A 20,363-nucleotide genomic window follows, 5' to 3' on the forward strand; every position below is an offset into this window, starting at 1 on the left:
TCATAACCTCTAAATCAACTTCTAGAGATCAACTTTAATATTAAAGTTTTAAAATCATGTTTTTAAACCTTCGACTTCGGCTCAGCTTCGGCTTCGGTCGAAGGTTGTGGCGATAGCCGATTAATCGGCTTTGTCTTCGGCCAAAAATCGACCTTCGGTCGGACACTATGGTGAGATTTAGAAATACTGGTCTTAAAAATATGTGTTCTAATCCTCCAAATAAAAAGATTTTTTTTTAATGGAGAGTGTTCTTAAATATGTTTCAAGTGTGTGTTTAAGGTTTCGTACCCGATAGATTTGTCGGGGTTTTTTTAAAATTTTGTAAATTTCACTTATTACAACCATTATCTCGCAATATTTCACAAACTTGAACTCTGGTAACTAGGACTACAATACATGACTTGTCTATTAAATATCTAATGATTTAGCGGATAAAGTTTTATAAGCTTCTAGCGCAGCATTCATTTGAATCCAATGCTTTTTCAATGAACTTAAAGTTTTTGGATCAAGATCTGTTATACCAATATTTGTTTCAAACAACAATCCATTATTTAATAAGATTTTTGATTGCAGATCTTCTAATGGCTGCTGTAATTGATTATTTTGATCGATTAATGTAAATGTTAACATAATTGAACAATCTCGAAATGTTGAAAACATTAAATAATCAATAAGTATCGATTTAATTGATTCATCATTTTGTATTTCAGATTCAATTTTAATTAAATCCCATTCATTTAAATTTGGATAAATTTCTTGTAATTGACGATAAATTGATAATGTTTTCAATATTCCATTTTTATTACGTTTTTGCATTTCATATAAAATACTTAAAACTGAATCCGATACAATTTGATGATTTTCTGATAAAAATCTACAACAATTGATATCATTTGATAATAAATCGATTGAATCAATATTATTGATTTTTGATTGTTCAATTGAATTATAATTTTTTAACAACATTTTAATAATAATTTCATAAAAGTTCTCATATAATTCATCAGTATTTGTTGTATGAAGAAACATTTCTTGAAATGTTTTAATTAATTGCATTTCTGTATAATCATTTGCATAAACAATTTGACCATTTTTAAAAATTTGTAAATTATTTTGTGGATGATCTAACAGTGCTTTTAAAGCATGTTTCATTCGTAAATAATTTCCAGAAAATATATTTAATGGACAATATTTACTAACTTTTAATATTTGACCCAAAGATAATTTATAATATTGATGTAAACAATAAGTACACTTAACAGTTCGATCTGATATTGGTATCCATCCTTGTTTTAATTTTAATTCAACACAAAATACATTTTTATTTAATTGATTCTGATTCTTTTTGGATAAGAATGTATAATCTGGACTTAAAATCACTTCACCATATTGTAAATGTTTATGTAATCGATGTTTCGGACGATATTTTTCTAATTGTTGTTCTAAAATTTTCATATCTTCTTCATTTATATAAACGATTTGTTGTTCTTGAATATAATTATGTAATAATGGAAATAAATAATCATAAAATTTTTTATAATTTAATTTATTCGCACATTCTATTTTATGATCATTTTTTGTTGTCTTTGTTATACGTAAAATTTTATTGTTATTCAATGCAATGACTAGATTCATATTTCCCTCTCCACGGTAATGCCAATCCATATTTTTTAGATCTATGGATGAATGATTTTCCATTTCTTTTTTTTTTTTTATTAAATTTTGAAACCTTGAACATAAAATTTTGTATATTTAAGTAAAATATGTGTATATATAAAAAATTATTTAAAGAAATTGGTAAAATTCTAATATTTTATTTTTTGATTAAATAATTTATTTTTTCTATTGAAATTTCTGAAAATAATCTAAGAAATATAATTTATTTTTAAAAAATAAAAGAAAACTTACCAAAGAAACAATGGAAATATTATAATAATTTAAATTTAGTTTCACGTATTGTAGGTGATTAATTATAGATAATAATATTTATTTGAGGGCAAATTTATACATTTTCATAGACCTATATTCCACAAAGACTTTTTATCAAAAGGTTATTTTTTCTATATCAAAAGACAACATTAAAAAAAAGGAAAAATTCTATATCTTTAAAGATATAGAATGAATAATTTTGAAATTATAATGTTTATTAAAAGGATTTTAAATGACTGACAGTTTGAAAAAATACAAAATTTTACCATCATATAATAACATAACGGGTCAACAAAGTATACACCATGGACTTTAAATAAGCTGGACATACTTTAATCTCATAAAGGAGCTAAATAGAACATATTCGTGATCGTGACCTATTGGATGAATAAGTCTAAAAGAACCGAAAAGATAAACCTCCTGGTCCTGCAGAATTAAAATATCACTCAGTGTTTTTGGAAAAAAGGAACTCGAGTTCCACTTGGAGGGGGAACATCTAAGAAGACCTTGAATTTGTCTTGATTTTCAGAATAATTCAAAATTTAGATCTACATGTTCACAAAATATAAGTGATGAAGAATTACTAATATCTTGAGCCTAACTAAAAATGACGCGAAATAACTTTTTTTTTCGAATATCTCCAAACTGTTGAGGAAAATATATTCTTAAACTTCAAATCCGGATTCAGGCATGAATGAATTGTATGATTCTAAAGTATACAGCTATACTTGAGTTGTTTTATCGAGGGCCAACTTTTTTAACTTTAAAGTGTGTTTTCGAGCCTAATAGTACAATTTAATTGATAAGTTATTTTAAATCAGAACTAAAAGATCGAACTAGTTTAATTAAACTGTGTGCTTTAAAAATGTACTTTGTTTTTTTTAAATGCTGGTCTCGATAAAACAACTCAATTATAGGTATACTAGCTTGATACCCGCCCGCTTCACTGGGCCTAAAAGTAAAAAGCCACCGCTTTATAGTCTCCATCTCTCTTGATCTCTCTTATCCCCTTCCATAACCCTCTAAGAGATTATTTTACACAGCCAAAATATATGCATAGATTTCAATTTTGAAAGTGTAAAATAGTCATAATTCATTGAGTATATCAGAAAAGATGGCCATGAATACTATTTTTTTATTTTTACAGCAATCTTTAATTTAATTTAATCTTTAATGGTTTAACATGATGATCATAGACGGAGCAGTAAAATTTAAGTCAGATTAAATTTAATTTTCTTTAATTATAGCTCATTTGTTATTCTGATGTATGAGCTATATTGTTGTACAGTTTCAACAAACTGTAAAAACAAACAAACAATCAAATATCCTTACTTTCACATATATAATAATATATTGGAATAATAGTTCCTGAAACGTCCATTTCTTATACCTCTATGGGTTTTGGTAAAAAAATAAAAATGTAGGGATATTAAAATGGTGAATGTTGGATATAAAGATTAAAATTTATTACTTATCTATGATCTGAACTATGAACGTTCGATGTAAAAACAAGCAGTGTTTGTGTTATTTGTGTGACGTTGTGACACTATCAAAGAGTTTATTAATAAATATTTAAGTAGTTAAAAAATACGTCACAATTGTGTATCATAATGTTGTCAATAACTTGACAAAAATGTAATTGATATAAAATTGAAAATTAAATAAATAATGGGCGATGACCATAGTCTGAGCGATGATAGCGATAGTTCAGAAACTTTTGCTATCCCACAATTACAAGGTATTTTAAGTAAATGGACAAATTATATCCATGGATGGCAAGATAGATTTATTGTATTAAAAGATGGTACACTATCATACTACAAAAGTGAAGAAGACAGTGGTTTTGGATGTAGGGGAGCCTTATCATTATACAAAGCAACAATTAAGGTTTGAAAACATACACAATTATATTAAAATTCTACCATAACTAATATGGATTGATTTTTATTGCGTATAATGTTTTTGGTTTTAGCCTCATGAATTCGATGATTGTCGATTTGATGTTTCAGTTAATGATTGTGTTTGGTATTTACGTGCAACAACTCCACAAGATAAACAACATTGGGTTGATGTTTTAGAATCATTTAAAGTGAGTTTGTTTATATTGTTTTGTTTCCAATAACTATTCAATTATTAAGATTTTGAAGAAATAAAACTTTCTAATTTTCTTTGCTTAGCCTTCTATATTTTTTAATATTTTAATAATTTTCAATATGTTGTGACATGTTTCATCTAACATCATAGACATTTTAAAAACTGTATCAATTAAATTCAATTATTAATTAATTATTAAGGGTTATCAGTGTATCACACACGAAAAATTGTAATATTTGCAGGGTTCGAAAATATCCGATATTTATTATAAATATCAAAATATCGGATATTTTTGATATATATCCGATATATATCAAAATTTTGATATTTAAAAAACACTAAAATGTTTTAAAGGTTTTATTTAGTTAGGCACTTCAAATCAGACAAGTGAAACCAAAACATAAAATATTCTTCTAGATCAGGCAAAATCAATTAAAAATAATATTTTTATAAATAAAAATCAATTTTAAAACAAAAAACAATTTTATAAATTGTTATCAATCAATGGTCATAGCTACACTTAGGCAACAAAACAATAAACATTACAAATAATAACTCTAGAGTATAATCAGTCAATTAATTATCAAATCAGTCATCAGTCATTCGTAATAAACTCAATACTTTTGAGTTACGTAGAGGATCGTAACAATTATCTAAGTTACCGAGCTAAATACTAATTTTAAAAATAGATATAAATCAAAATTCTATTGCCACCCGCCATGGATGATATCCGTGTCTATAATTTCAGATACGAATGGTTTGTATACCCGGGTAAAACAAATTTCTATCCATGGATACAGTTAAAGTAACGGATTAAGAATTTTCTGTCGCGTGGAAATTTCCGTTGTTTTAGAAATATCCCTAGATATATCCGTGTCTACTTGCTGTGAAAATCGTTAGATGTCTCCATCAATGACTAAAAGTTACAGATATCCTTGACTATTATAACATTTACGTAAATGCATTCAAAACTGTTTATTAAATTTTTACATTCCTTTGTTTTTTGGCCTTTGCGTTCACCCTGTGATCCATGAGTTGTCCAGGCCTTTATAGGGCTAGTAGGGGTATGCGGGTTTAGCCATTGGCTATTGCGTTCACCCTGTAATATCATCCACACTGATAATGTCCACCTAATGTTATATGTGTAATTAATTATTAAATTAAATCAAAGAATTTTCCACCCGGACTTTAATAAATAAATCCACGGACAGAAATAATTTTTACCCGCGTCTACAGATAATCCGTACCTGACATTAAAGGTACGGATAGTACCGGATGCGGGTGGCAATAGCAGCACCGGTATAAATATATTATTGAAATCTAGAATCGGTTCATCCGTTTACGAGCTACAATGTCACATACAGGCCGAATTTAAAAAAAAAATTTTTACTGCGACATCCAAATTTTGTTTGGTGCTATCCTGTTTTTCACAAATATAATTTTACCATATGTTTAATGAAATTTTGTGCTATAAATTTGTTCTATTTTATTGTTAAATTAATAATGGCTATTCAAAATAATTGAATATGTAAGTTCACAATAATCTTCATGTAATAAATAATATAATGAAAATTGTTATAAATAGATATTTATTAGCTTCATTAGAATAACAACAGTTTGGAATTTTCGCAGATTTCATAATATGAGTTTAATCAGCAATTTATAAAATTACAAATAACCAATTGAAAATGCACAAATATTCCAATTTCTTTAGTAATACAGATATTCGATTCGAATTTAGAATTCAACAGTCGCATTTGAGAATAATTGAAATTTTTCCAAATCGACTTTCAACCCAATATTCGTATTATTTGAATCCAATTCAGTATTTGAATAATACTTATTCTTCAAATAATTCGAATTTTTTTCGTCGATCATTTCATGAAAATTCATAAAGTATGAGTAAGACTTTTTCAGAATTAATCAGTAAAATTTAAAACATTTCAGATTTTCGAAAAATTAATTACTGTAAGTTTTATTATATTTAATACTTCCTTCTTGTAAGGAATATAAAAACTTAACAGGAAATTTAGGGTTTTTCTGACTTATTTATTTGCTCTGAAGAGAAGCCAGATATGATATAGTTTACAATATATATATAAATACGAATTCAACATACCTCACGTGCGAGGATAACAATATATTTAATATAGACTAATATTGAATACATGAAGGACCATAATTTCGAAAATTTATTTACGATAAACTTTTTTGTTAAAATTTGAGCATAGTTACCAATAAATAATATAATGGATTCATTATTATATACAGTAAGCTGTGCGTCTCTGTTTCCATCGTAACTAATAAAGTGAATGCTTTTATTCGTTCCTATCATTGTTTTAATTTTTAAAATAAATATAACAATAGAATAGAATAAAAATTAAAAGTATTTGTTTAATGAAAATAAAAAGAAACCTTTTGAATTGGATAATTTTATTTAATAAGTAGTTCATTAAAATTATGAGTAAGTGAGATTAATCGTCAACGAATAATATGACTAATTTTAATTCTACAACAAAAACACTTTTCATTAGAAAACTATGATAGTCGCGTTTACAAATCAATAAAATTTCATAAATATACATCTCTTCTGATCATCAGATGGGTGAAAATCGATTTTATACTGTCTCTGAGACTATATTGAGTTGTATAGATTTAAAATTTTGATTTGATTATTTTGTATAAATATTTTAGAAAGAATCTGGTTATGGTACAGGATCAGAAAATAGTCTAAAACGACATGGATCAGCAATTAGTTTACAATCAAATTCATTGAGTACTACGTCCAGTGGAGGTAGTCGTAGTTTACGTGAGAAATTAGCTGAATTAGAAACATTTAAAGGTATACTTACCAGGCAAATAAATACACTCCAACAATACTTTGACGCTTGTGTTGAAAATAATATACAACCATCACCAAATTTACCACCTGTGGATTTTAAAGGTGAAGCAATTACATTCGAAGCAACAACATCAGGTAAATATTATTTAATTTACTCAATTATTTTAACTTATTTTCGATGATATTTTACAAGATTCCATCTTGCAATTTTTCTCTAAAAACTGTGCTAATCACAATTTTCGCATATTCATTACAGGTGTATTGGAAACATTAGATCATTGTTTGGATTTGGTTATTCAAAGGGAAGATGTTTGGAGAAAAAAATTAGAACGAGAAATTGAACGACGTAAACGAATCGAGGCAGTTTATAAAACAATACAATCAAAATTTGATCATGTAAGAACCTCACATCCTGGACCAGACCTAGAAGAGGGTCCACACAGTTTACTACCAGAAGATGAATTTTATGATGCAGTTGAAAGTGGTTTGGATAAAATGGATGAGGAACGAGAGTTACGTGAAAGATTAAAATCCACTTCTAAAACCGCCGCACCAACATTACAGTTCGATAAAGAAAAAAATCATCAATTATGGCCAGAAATAGAACGAATATCTCAACAACAATTACATTTAGCCAGACAAGATATATCAGAAGGTAATGGTAACGGTTGGCAATTATTTGCTGAAGATGGTGATATGCGAATGTATCGTCGTGAAGTGGAAACTGATGGAATGGTTATGGATCCATTAAAAGCGTGCCATATTGTAAGTGGTGTTACAGGACGTGAATTATGTCATTATTTCTTTAGACCAGAATATCGTATGGATTGGGAAACAACATTAGAACAGATGCAAGTATTGGAAACAATATCTGAAGATACTTTAGTATTTTTACAAATTCATAAAAGGATATGGCCAGCTAGTCAACGGGATGCTTTATTCTGGTCACATATGCGTCATGTACCAAATGATCAAGATCCAGATGGTAATGATATCTGGTTAGTTTGTAATAATTCAACTGAATATTATTCAGATAATACACAAAGTAATTCTGGTAAATATGTTCGCATATTTCTAACAGTATGTTTAGTGTGTCAAACAGAAATTACTCCACCCAAAGATGGTGCTACAGTTTCACGTGACGACATTAAATGTAAAATTACTTATTGTTCAGTTGGTAAGTTTTCTATTTATTTGTATCTCCTAATTAGTCAAGTTAACAAATTCATGTGGGTGAAATATAGAGATAATATTCTTAAAAACACGCGTGATAGTTACTTGGATTCGGAATGATGTCTAAAAAAATTTACCGGAAGCGTTATTTAGCACATAAAAAATTGCAAAAGTTACAAATAATTAAAGAATAAAAAAAAAAATTCCTTTTTCGCCAATATTTCACAAACTATTAATATTTTAGTAATTTCTTAAAGAAGTTTTCTATTTATTTGTTTTAGGATGTTTTTTAATATATTTATTCGAATTTTGTTATTTTAGTGAATCCTGGCGGATGGGCACCTGCTTCTGTGTTACGTGCTGTATATAAAAGAGAATATCCAAGATTTTTAAAACGTTTTACATCATACGTGATCAATAAATGTAAAGATCAACCGATTATGTTTTAATTTTGTTTTTATAGCTTGTTATTTCGAATGGATGGTGGACATGGGGCTCTTTTATTATTATAAATATATATTTGAATAAAAAAATAAAAATAAAAAAACATAATTATATTAGAATTATATCTATATTATATTATATATATGATTATATGAATGTGTTGTTTATATAAGTATATTATATTATGTATAATCAATTTAAATGTTTTAATTAATATACAACAAACAACCAAAAAACTAAACAACATTCTGTTCTGTTCTGTTCTATTCTATTCTGTCTATTGTTGTATTTGAGATACGTTTTTTCAATAAAATTGTATTTTTGCTTTTTATAAAAATAAATAACTTATCATTCAAATTCAATTCTTCTTTTAGATTTAGACCGTATGATGGTGCTAGAATCATCATCAAGGCAACTTAAAATATGTCTGTTCAGGTTGTACGGGAAGTGTAGAATTCGGAGTTGGGTGTCAATAAAAAATCACTTGACCCTCCAGGCTCTACATTAATAGCCTAAACTTGACATGCAAATTTTATTTTCTGCTGGTGCAAATAACATGCATGAAGGTTTCATCGTCCTCCATACAGGCTTTTCAAGTATGATTATCAGAGATCCCCATGTTATGAAGGTGATAGTTCAATTGATAGTGTCTCGTCAAGAGTCCCACCACCCTTCTCAAAAACTCGGTCTAAGATCAAGTACATGAATTTTATATACCTTGCAGCTAAATTAAATCATCAATTAAAAACTAAAATTTCTTCAGAAATAAACTAGAAAATTATGACAGTCAATAGAACTTATTTTGCGAATCCGAAACTTTTGAGATCTGCAATTTTCTCGAAAATAACAAAAACGAAATTCTCTAATAGGACCAGTGGTGATGCATGGTTCTGAATCTTCAATGCTAAACTTAGCCGAAATAAACTGCTTTTCTATGTTTGATATTTGTCTGTCTTGTCCATAAACGAAAAATTTATAGGCCAATTATTGAAGGTGCAAAAATTTTGTGAATCATAAATAATAAGAAAATTAATTGTATATGTAAGAACCATACATAACAAAATTCATCAGAATAAGCTTAAAACCTTGAAGATTGAAACTATGAATTGGAAGACTAAAATGGAAGACTCGTTTTTTGAAAATCTTTAGAAATACGCAAAATATGAACGTTTAAAACTCCTAATTAAACAAAGAGTATAAAGAGGAATATTCTTAATGACGTCATTGTTGAGTATCGCTTTAGAGATTACATATAAAACTCTGTTTTGCAAGAAAGAGGTGGGCAACAATCTTTGAATGCTTGTAACTTCTTCATTTTTTAATCAATTTAATTTAACTTTCAAATTTTGTTATAGTATCAAGTCTACTTGATACTACAATTAAAAGCATGGACCAGCTACGAGGGAGGGTGAATCGCCAAAAGCCTGTTGGGTGAAGGAAATTCGCTTGGTAACAGAGTCGAGGAGATCTTGAAACTAAACAGAGTTGATATTAGAGTCATCGTAGAGTTACTCACAGGGCATGATAACCTGAACAAGTTCCAACATCAGATTGGAAAAAGACAATCTCCCGCGTGTGACAGATGCGGGGGAATTCAGAAGAAACATCGATCCACTTTCTCTGTTACTGCCCGGCGCTCATACAGCAGCGAAGGAAATGGTTTGGTTCGGCCATAGTCGAACCAGAAGAAATTAGGAAACTCAGCGCTAGGCAAATTCTGGGTTTCAGTACATCAGTTGGTTATAATAGCCACTGAAAAGCGTAGCGGGGATAGAGTAGATTAAGTGTTTTAATTTTAACTGTCCGAAACAAAAGATAATCACTTTTTAAAATGAAATAAAAAACTTTTTTAAAGAGTTGAGTTTATAGAGTTTGATTTTAGTGAATAAATATATGTTATCTATGGTTGTAGCCTTTGCGTGTTTGTAATGCGCACTATTGACCAGCTGTTTTCAAGGGAAAGGAAATACTTAGGTCATTCATTGTATATTTCAGACACAAAGATTGAAATAAAAATTAAGTGAAGTTGAAGTGAATTCATTCAATAAGTGCAATTTTTATTTGAACAAAGCAAGTAAAATAAGTTTTGTTTTAAAATTATTGATTAACGTCCATCATTGATAACTGTAAATAAAGTTTTAGTGTAGACAATTAAATAAAATAATATCATATCATCAACATCATTGACTTGACTATTTATTTATTGTCTTTGAATATGTATTTTGAGGCCATTATATGTTTTTGTATGATATAGTTTATAAAATTTAGAAAGTGTTTTGTGATTTGTAGTTTAGTGTATCATAATTATAAACTTTATTTATTTGACAGTTTTTTTTTTATATCAAATTCATTTTATTCAACAAATTTGGGTGAATTTTGTGTGTGTATGAAATGGCGACCGTCCGAACGAGCAGTGCATTACGAGCACTTGCTGTTGAATATAAATCACTCCAGGAAGAACCAGTTGAAGGTTTTTGTGTGAAACTTGTTAGTGATGATAACCTTTTTGAATGGGAAGTTGCTATATTTGGACCTCCAGATACTCTCTATATGGGGGGTTATTTTAAAGTAAGTAAATATTGTACTGTATTGTATTTGACATATCGTCATCGAATCGAATTAAACAAATTTCATAATTTTATTTCAATTGTTTATTCTGACCTAGTTTTTTCTAGAATTTACTAAATTCATTACAAATTAAAATTTTTTTTTATTATTTCAATTCTATTGTATTTATTTAAAATTTGAGAAAGTTCTTTGTGTTATACTTTGGCTATTATCCAATTTCAAAAAAGAAAATTCAATGATGTCATTTAATAATTAATCACAATTATTTTATTTTAATTTTATTTTGTTTTAGGCAAGAATGAAGTTTCCAGGAGATTATCCCTATTCACCACCCAGTATTCGATTTTTGACCAAAGTCTGGCATCCTAATGTATATGAGGTAAATGATTAATAATCATATTAAATAAGTGCCAAATTATGATTCATATAAAAAGGGGTGGAGTTCTGGTAAAATTTTACCCCTTCTTCGAACTTTCTAATTTTTTTAAGTGTAATTCGATATTGTCATTAGCTTATTTGAAGTATATTGGCGTGCAAAATAAACGGTTATCGATATTTTCTTTTGGACTGAAAGTTTGATTTTTTCTAAAAGTTTTTTAGTAAATGACAGACGAGTTACTTTTCGCCGTATCCGATAGTAAAAGACGACAGCTTTCATTAGGCCGCCCAGCTGGCCATTTTCATTGAATAACAAGTGAAAACAAACAATTGACTGAGTTAATTGTTGAAATACCATCCATAGTCAATGTTGATTTCTTTATCACATTATACATACATACATGTGACACATACATAACTGATATTCAAGTATGGTACATACCATAAAATTTCCGCCTAATTGGCGCCCTCACGGGTAAACAGTGATGTTTACGAAAAAAATGTTTTAAGCAAAAGTTGTTTATTTTTTTATAAGGAACATTTTTTACATTCAAACTTTTGTTCTATCTCTAACGGTTTACAAGATGGATCCTACGGGCCCAAGACCCAATTGACCTATGATGCTCATTTACGAATTCGACCTCACTTTTTACGTCGTGAGTACGCTGTAAAAATTTCAGCTTGATAAGTTTTTTCGTTTTTGAGTTATCGTGTCCACAGACGGACGGACGGACAACCGTAAATGGACTAATTAGGTGATTCTATGAACCTTATCAAAAATTAAACAACTTTTGTTTGCAACATTTTTACGTATACATCACTGTTTACTCGTGAGGGCGCCAATTAGGCGGAAATTTTATAATATGTACTTATCAGTACAGTTAGTTGATTATCAGTTATGTATGTGTCACATGTATGTATGTGTTATGTGTTAAGAAATCAACACTGACTATGCATGGTATTTCAACAATTAACTCAGTCAACTGTTTGTTTTCACTTGTTTTTTTGCTTGGTTAACTGTAAAACAAGCTATTAGCCATAATAAATTAAAATACTCCACCCTGTATAAATTTTAAGTGAATCCTGTGTAAAAGACATGTATAAATTTTCTGCTTGTTTTTTTTAATCCCTCTTTAACATAGTTAGTTAGTTTGATTGATTGATTGTTTGTCTGATTGATTTGTATTGTTGTGTTTACAGAATGGTGATTTATGCATTTCAATATTACACCCTCCAGTGGATGATCCACAATCTGGTGAATTACCATGCGAACGTTGGAATCCAACACAAAATGTTCGAACAATCTTATTGAGTGTTATATCTTTACTTAATGAACCGAATACATTCTCACCTGCTAATGTTGATGCTAGTGTTATGTATCGACGTTGGCGTGATTCCAAAGGTCGTGATAAAGAATATGAAAATATTATAAGGTACGTACGTCTATTATCTATCATTTATTTATTTATTTTTTGTTCAACTCATTCAGTGACGATAACAGCACTTTATTCTTTTTGTTTGATTATGTAGTACAATAGGGTACTTTCGGTAGTGAAAAATAAATTATGAAATTTGAAAAAAGTTAAAATTTATGTAAAAATATACTTAAATATTCTGATTTCGAGTCATAAAAGCACATTTTTCTTTTATAATATTGCGGAAAATTACTACCTTTAAACATATCCAAACAGTCGTAGCTTCCCAGAGAAAAGTAATTAAAAAAATTTAGACTTATTAAATGAATAGTAAAGTAAGTATATAATGATGATATTATAATGAATAGGAGACAAGCAGCTGCAGCACGTGCCGAAGCTGAAAAGGATGGCATCACAGTTCCTTTAACTTTAGAGGATTATTGTATTAAAACACGAGTTAAACCAACAGCTGCCGAACCATCTGTAGATATGACAGATTTCTACGACGATGATTACGATTTAGAAGATGATGACGATGATGATGACAATGAAGATGATATATCTGGTGGTTCGGATTATGCAGATGGTGATGATAGTGGTAATGGTGAATCGTGATGCTGTAATCGTAATACCACCATCACTTATAAATATAATACTACCTACGTTGTATTACGTTACGTTACGTTAAAGACTAACTACTACGTTATATACAAATCGGTGCAATTTTAAAAAGCAAGCAGATCTCAGTCCAAAACAAACAAATCAAACAAAACAAGTACAGAAAGTTGTGCGTCTATGCTACTCATGTATTGTGTATTGTACATCTATTTGTTGGTACTCATTATTTATTACATTACAAGTATGCATGTTGGCTGGCTATGTTTGTTTTGTATTTTAAAGGATCTGATTCGAATTATCGGCCAATCAAATACGTTGTTTTGTAATTCAATCAAATTTGTTTTAAATATCTGAATACGGTAGTTGGTATTTGTAATAATGTTAATTGAATAGTATACACTTATACAATTATTAATTAGCATTATGACGTTACACAATCTTTTGCGAACATTTTTTTTGTCAGGCCTTTTCTTTTCTCTTTTGAAAAGTTTTTTTTAAAACTGCCTGTAACTTTAAAATTATTATGAAAAAATATGATCTTTCTTTCTTTTTTATTCTTTTTAAATAAATATGATCTATCCATTTTTGTAAAAAAATAATTTGGTTCAAAATCCCAATTATATCGATTGTGACTCTTCACGTGCTAATTAGAGATTTTTGTCATCAACTTCTTTGTAATAGTTCCGTGTGTATAAGATACGACCTTAAATTTAATATTTGCTTCACAAACAAGTTAAGTATTAAAGATATTTAAGTTGAAATACAGATGGCGATGAAACAAATAAAGATAATATCTCGTAAAACTAAAATTTATATTTTTAAAACAAATTTAACTGAATTCAAAAATAATGTATTTCGTGTTAGGTCCTTGATTTTTAATTATCATTTTTACATTAGTATTTACCAGTAATTAATTAATATACTCTGTGATTTTTATGAAAAACTTTAAATCAATATCGCACAAATTAAATCAATTGGTGTTGTTGATTTGGCTGGTTGGTTACTAATGGTTTCTAAAGATATTCGCTCTATCATCAAATTATTTAATTTTAAACTAAACAATTTTTATTTATTTATAAAAATACTTTACTAGATTATGTTAGCATTTACCATTCATATCTTACTGTCCTTTTTAATCATATTTATGGCATGTAAATTTTAGTGATCTGCTATGATGCCATCTATTTATTAAAAACTTTTTAAATTTGTGGACAGAGCCCCTGTATAAAGTTTTCCGTTTGGAGCCAATTTAAGTAGACACGCTGTATAAATTAATATTATTACGATTTAAACTTTTAAATTATTATAAAAAAAGTTTTATTATTAAAAACAACTCAATTTTTTGGGGGTTTAAATTCATTTTGTTTAAAATTAAATAATTGGACGTAATTGTTGAGCCAGATCAGATTAGACCAACCATCTTTAGGTTGTGATGTTAAATTTTAAACATTAAAATTATCAAATACAAAACAAACAATCCTAGTTTTATTTTATAAATATCAAGTTTGAATCTTTAATGAAAGAAACACCACCAAGTGTAAAAACTATATTTTGCTCACTCTCTCTTATGCTTGGATTATTTTAGAGTTTTATTGATTAGATCAGTCTTGATATTGAGAACAAAATTATTTATATACTTCTAATTCAACAGAATCGTTCAACAAATATTATCTAAAAACAAATACGATATTTTTGAAATTATCACGTGTCAATTCAACAAGTTAGCAATAGAAAAAAACTTTAATAAGAGGAGTAAATCATTATTTAGTTCAATGTATTGTTTAGTTTTGTTTCATTAAGGATGTACGAGCATCAAGGAAATTTTGGATAAAAGGCTGGATTTGTTAAAAATATGAAGTTGGATTAAATCTAAATCAATTCGGAAAATTTTAGGGGGGATTGTCTAATTAAATAAATAAATAAATAACTTCAAAAGTAGGCATATTTAACATTGGTTAGACCATAGGGTCCGTTGTAATATCGAAAAAGGTTTGGCTCATCCCCGCAATTTCCTGGAATGTCCTTGTGTCCAGGTACCCATTCCAGGTTTACATTCATTTGTTCCGCAAGCTCGTTTAGGACGTTCGGCAGTCCGGTGCTACCTTTGAGGTAAGGTAGACTGAGCTGAAGAATTCTAGCACTACTTGGCTGTCGGTGAAGATAGTAAGATCTGATTTTATGGTAAAACGGTAGACAGATGAAATGTTTTCATACATTTCTCCAAAACTGTCGGTGAAATTTTAAAAACACTATGTTGTTGAAATGTAACTCCCTCTCTATCTTCACTAACTTATATTTCCCTCTCAACTTGATCACACGTAACAATCTTGATCATACATTCTCCAGTTTACATCCCAAGTCAAGCGTGCCTAAAGAAGTTTTATTTAAAAAAAAAAAAAAACCTAAGATCTCCCTTGAAAAACTTCATTATGTAATAGTATTTTTTGAATGATTCTTTTTCGTATAGAATTTTTTTTTTTTTTTTTCAAAAATTAAATGATTGCTATGAACAAAATAAAAAAAAATTAACACAAGCACATAACAACATACACTTTCTTCATTTTTCTGTTAGGTTTTTGTGACTTGAAAGAACAGAACACAACACAAAATTTCCTGTATTTATGTTTATTATTATTATTATAAATTAATTAATTAAATGAAATGAATTAAATGTATTTAGATGTTAAGGATTTTATGTAGAAATCTATATTTTTAGTGTACACTAAAGTAAAAACAAAAAAAACGAAATTAAAGAAATATTTAATTGGCGCTGCAGTGTAATCATTATTATATACTTTCTTATTTTCTTTTTTTCGTCTTCGAATCATCATTTTTTTTTCATTTTTGATGTACATATCTATTTTTTTTTTAATTAAAAATAAATTATTGTGTTTATCACACTAGTTAATCTCATTAAACATAATGTCAATTTTGTCTTTTGATTTAATCTTTAATATTTAAAAAAAATAATAAAAATAAAGTGTTAATAAATAACTGTAAATATCTCTATTAGTCTTAGTAGTCCCGAAATAAAGGCCAAATGGTTCACTTTTTTCAAAGAAAGGTTTAAAATTTCACCGCGGGTGTTTTAATGGAGTAAGGCACATAAACTTTTTTTTAATGGTGGGAATCTCTTGTGTCCTACCCTTATCTTCCTTATTCCTTTATTAAATTCCATGATTCACCCATAATTTTCAAGCTTATTATGTCTAGGTTTGACGAAAAATATACTCACGGTGTAAAAATGGAAAAAACACACTAGATGTCCTTCTAATATTAATTTAAGAACTTTTGATATTCTTAAAGTTGAAAAAAACTGAAAATTATATAATAATCAAATTTCAAATCTATTCCCATTTTGTGATTTTTTATGCAATACAAATTACATATTTGACGTAATATTGTGTAGAAATTGCCTCATATACGTATAAATATAAAATAAAAGCGATTGCACTTTAATAATGCTGCGTTTTTTAATGAATTGAAACTAATTTGATTTGATTGAACGGAAATATAATGTATTACCCTTAATAATAAGTAAATCAAAACACACAAAAATTAGAAAAAATCATTCAATTTTTAAACAAAATTTTCCATTTTCACGAATTTTCCGGATATTTTTCATCGATGATATTTGGAAATACATTCTAAGCAAGAAATTCAGGAGATGCTCACAATTTTCGTCCTTTTTGCCCTAAAACCAACCGATCTCGAGTTATAGCCAATTTTCACATGTCACATTTTCAAAACTAATTTCACCAAAAATTATGAAAATTTTTAACATTTGTATTAGGAGAATATAAGTTACAAGGGAAATAGTAGTACCTGATAGGGAAATGGTAAGTAAGTGTTTTCACCCTAAAAACCTTTTTCTTTTTTCTGTTAATTAATTAATTATTATAAAACTTTTAACTATTTGTTCGTTTCGTTCCATTAACATAGCGAATTATTTGCACCTTATGTGCAAATAAAAAAGGATTGGAAAAATCAATTTGATAATTTGTAGTAAAGAAAACATAACATAGTAAAGTATGAATTTAAAAAATTATTTCAGTGAAAAAACTTAAAGGATTACAAAAACATAATACATCTAAATGCCATCTATGGTAAACTTGTTGAACTAACATTTATTTCGATGGTGGTGCCATCTATGGCAAACTTGTTGAACTAACACTTATTTCGATGGTAGTGCCATCTATGGAAAACTTTTTTAACTAACATTAATTTCGATGATAGTGCCATCTATGGTAAACTTGTTGAACTAACATTAATTTCGATGATAGTGCCATCTATGGTAAACTTGTTGAACTAACATTAATTTCGATGGTGGTGCCCTCTGCCGCTAATCAATGAAACTAACATTTTACCTCGATTTATGGTTAAAAATTTTAAAAGTAATTAATTTTGATTCGTAAATGTTTGCAGGGAGATCTGGTAAATTTTTTAATTCTCTCAGGAAAAAGGTCCATAATATTTATTTTGTCACTAAACAAATAAAATATAATTATAATACATTTTAATTAATTTATTATAATATTTTATAACCAAGACATTATGACTTTTTTTATTAAAATAATATTTAAATTTACACTCGAATAAAAAAAACATCTAATTTTGGATTGAAACCAAAAGAAACATTAACAAATAATCAAATAATTACAATCTGTGAACAAATCACTTTTTTATTTACACTTTTGTCCAAATATATAAATATTAGAGCCATATATTTTGAATTTGTGGCCTAAGTCTTTATTTTTAATTTCGAACCAAAAAGAGAAATGTTATATTCGCACCGTGCGTGAGTTTTGGAGGCGTTTCCGTGGTAACGATACACTACTTTAATTATAGAATTGTATGAATGAATATATAATTGTCTGGATTTCATTTATGACTTACATTGAAAATTTAATATTATTATCTCACAAATTTAAACAAATAGTTATGAAAATTTACATTTGAAAAATAATATTTGTGCAATTTGATTTCTTATTTTCACAATTTCTAATGTATTAAGTTTAATTAATTAGTGTTTTTCAATAATTTTAATTTGACTTTGACATGTAAAGAATTGCAAATTAATCATAACAGCCTCCTTTAACGCCAAAATTTTTCACTGGAAGCGCTGACATCGATTTTATTGTCCCTACCATGACTATGCACACAACGAATAAGTTTGATCGATATGTGTGTACATACCTCTTGCCTGCATGTGACATCGTAGCTCCTAAACTATTTTTTCTTTTGAAAGATAATTTAATAGAGAGTGTTCTTAACAATATGTTTTAAGAAAATCGGTTCATTTTGGAGAGAGCTACAAAACAGCACTTTTTTTTTTTAATTTTGTATATTTCACTTGCAAAATTGAGATATAAAAGGTATTGCATTTTAATAAATTTTAAAAATTTTGATAAATAATCAAACGATCAACGCAAATTTGATTTTTTTTTAAAAGATTATTAACATTTTTAACAATCCAATTAGTATTAGGAGGGCCATTCATTAATTACGTAAGGATCATTTTGGTGAACTTTAACCTCTACCCCATTTTATCGTCCTGTTTGCTTCAAACATAATATTGGTTTGTAATAAGCTATAAATCGAAGGAAAGGAATTAACGACTTAGGCCACTTTCAAAATAAATGATTCATTTCATTCCGATATACAGGATGCCTCTAAAAGGTCTGTACACTGCTCTGCCAGATATAGTAAGTTACTACAGCTCAAAATAACTTAATTTAGCTAAACTTGCCTCAGTACCAAGTTTCTTCGTTTGAGAGTAAGACGCTCTTAAAGATGAAATTTTTGAAATTGTTTTATGTGGCTTAATTCCAAACACGTGGACTTTTTTGTCCTATTAAATAATGTCAACATACTTAATTTTAGCAAAATAGCATTTAACATTTGGAATTAATTACAAAAAACGATTTCAAAATTCAACTTTAGGAGCATCTAGCTCCCAAACGAAACAACTTGGTACTAAGACAAATTTAGATACAAGTGAAAACATAATTTAAAAATCCCCCCGACAAATTTTTCGTGTACGGAACCCTAAACCCGCACTTGAAACATATCGAAGAACACTCTCCATTAAATTGCCTTTCAAAAGAAATAATCAAAATCCGGTCAAACTTATAATATCGCTTTTTTTTGTTCGGGGGTTAAAAACGACTTATTTTGAGCTATATTATATCTGATAGAGCTTTATACAGACCTTTTAGAGGCCTGTATTGCGATCATTTCATGACATTATTGTTGCAATCACCAACGGAAGGTTTAAATTTAATATAAATTGTGACAATACTTTTTGTTTTATCGAAATTTCAATTATTTTACTGATGGACAATTGTACACACCTTTAAAAATACTTTTTTTCCTAAATACATCTAATTTAACTTCTTGGAGAAAAAACTCATTAATGAGTTACTCTTACTCATTTTAACTTTTTTACACACATTGTTTTAATTTTAAAAATAATTTATAAACTTGACATGTTTTTTGTTTACTCCATCGGCATCGGCTAATAAAAACAAAATAACAAAAGTGTGAATACAATTCTAGCAAATATTGCGGTGTTTGCTATTCCGTTAGAGTTAAAAAAACACTTGATTGAAGGTGTGTTGTAGCTCCTATTCCAAACTATAAGCTCCCGTGACTGAATTGACCCCGCCTATCTGGGCGGGGTCTAATATTCGGTCGTTGTGCACTTTGTACTGAGTGAGCCTCAGGCTGCCTTTCTCTCGAACGAGAGAGAAAGCGATGTTAAATGAATGAAAACAAAATATAAAAAATTGAAAACAAAAGACAGCCTGGTGCGCAATAAAAAGTACGCAACGACCTAGGATTAGACCTCACCCAGTGGTCTAATCGCTCAGATAGGCGGCTTCTTTCCTGCTACCCTGTCC

The 20,363-nt window shown here is 28.4% G+C and overlaps 3 protein-coding genes across 5 annotated transcripts; 2 read left to right on the forward strand and 1 right to left on the reverse strand.

Annotated features, from left to right (window-relative positions):
- Positions 1-408: 408 nt before the first annotated feature.
- LOC123297665 (inositol-pentakisphosphate 2-kinase) lies at positions 409-1,921 on the reverse strand. Its single transcript, XM_044879412.1, has 4 exons — positions 1,909-1,921; positions 1,028-1,729; positions 831-874; positions 409-755 (listed from the first exon to the last, which is right to left on the reverse strand). Exons 2-4 carry the CDS (start codon positions 1,696-1,698, stop codon positions 409-411), a joined length of 1,062 nt encoding a protein of 353 aa, XP_044735347.1. The 5' UTR covers positions 1,699-1,729; positions 1,909-1,921.
- A 1,515-nt stretch (positions 1,922-3,436) lies between these two features.
- LOC123297392 (ceramide transfer protein) lies at positions 3,437-8,580 on the forward strand. Of its 2 annotated transcripts, none has more exons than XM_044879039.1 (5): positions 3,437-3,816; positions 3,902-4,022; positions 6,722-7,000; positions 7,122-8,042; positions 8,360-8,580. In XM_044879039.1, exons 1-5 carry the CDS (start codon positions 3,598-3,600, stop codon positions 8,485-8,487), a joined length of 1,668 nt encoding a protein of 555 aa, XP_044734974.1. In that variant the 5' UTR covers positions 3,437-3,597; the 3' UTR covers positions 8,488-8,580. The 2 variants fall into 2 exon arrangements, with proteins under 2 accessions (XP_044734974.1, XP_044734973.1); XM_044879038.1 differs by having other exon boundaries at positions 3,902-4,018; positions 6,718-7,000.
- A 2,050-nt stretch (positions 8,581-10,630) lies between these two features.
- Positions 10,631-16,230, forward strand: LOC123298141 (ubiquitin-conjugating enzyme E2 R2). Of its 2 annotated transcripts, XR_006535257.1 has the most exons (5): positions 10,631-11,050; positions 11,343-11,429; positions 12,629-12,861; positions 13,212-13,677; positions 16,034-16,230. XR_006535257.1 is itself a non-coding variant. In XM_044880055.1 (4 exons), the coding sequence occupies exons 1-4, from the start codon at positions 10,874-10,876 to the stop codon at positions 13,456-13,458; spliced, it is 744 nt and encodes a 247-aa protein (XP_044735990.1). In that variant the 5' UTR covers positions 10,631-10,873; the 3' UTR covers positions 13,459-13,859. The 2 variants fall into 2 exon arrangements, 1 of the variants encoding a protein (XP_044735990.1); XM_044880055.1 differs by lacking the exon at positions 16,034-16,230 and having other exon boundaries at positions 13,212-13,859.
- The last annotated feature ends 4,133 nt before the right edge of the window (positions 16,231-20,363 follow it).

The sequence above is a fragment of the Chrysoperla carnea genome, chromosome 4 (genome assembly GCF_905475395.1).
Source record: "Chrysoperla carnea chromosome 4, inChrCarn1.1, whole genome shotgun sequence".
Taxonomy (NCBI): domain Eukaryota; kingdom Metazoa; phylum Arthropoda; class Insecta; order Neuroptera; family Chrysopidae; genus Chrysoperla; species Chrysoperla carnea.

Coding starts and splice junctions, on each gene's coding strand:
- LOC123297665 (XM_044879412.1), bottom strand. CDS start 1,698: ATGGAAAATCATTCATCCATAGATCTAAAAAATATGGATTGGCATTAC. Junction 875..1,027: donor ATTAAAACATTTCAAGAAAT/GTTTCTTCATAC, acceptor CAATTGTTGTAG/ATTTTTATCAGAAAATCATC. Junction 756..830: donor TGTATCGGATTCAGTTTTAA/GTATTTTATATG, acceptor GTCAATTACAAG/AAATTTATCCAAATTTAAAT.
- LOC123297392 (XM_044879039.1), top strand. CDS start 3,598: ATGGGCGATGACCATAGTCTGAGCGATGATAGCGATAGTTCAGAAACT. Junction 3,817..3,901: donor TATACAAAGCAACAATTAAG/GTTTGAAAACAT, acceptor TTTTGGTTTTAG/CCTCATGAATTCGATGATTG. Junction 7,001..7,121: donor ATTCGAAGCAACAACATCAG/GTAAATATTATT, acceptor TATTCATTACAG/GTGTATTGGAAACATTAGAT.
- LOC123298141 (XM_044880055.1), top strand. CDS start 10,874: ATGGCGACCGTCCGAACGAGCAGTGCATTACGAGCACTTGCTGTTGAA. Junction 11,051..11,342: donor ATATGGGGGGTTATTTTAAA/GTAAGTAAATAT, acceptor ATTTTGTTTTAG/GCAAGAATGAAGTTTCCAGG. Junction 11,430..12,628: donor GGCATCCTAATGTATATGAG/GTAAATGATTAA, acceptor TTGTGTTTACAG/AATGGTGATTTATGCATTTC.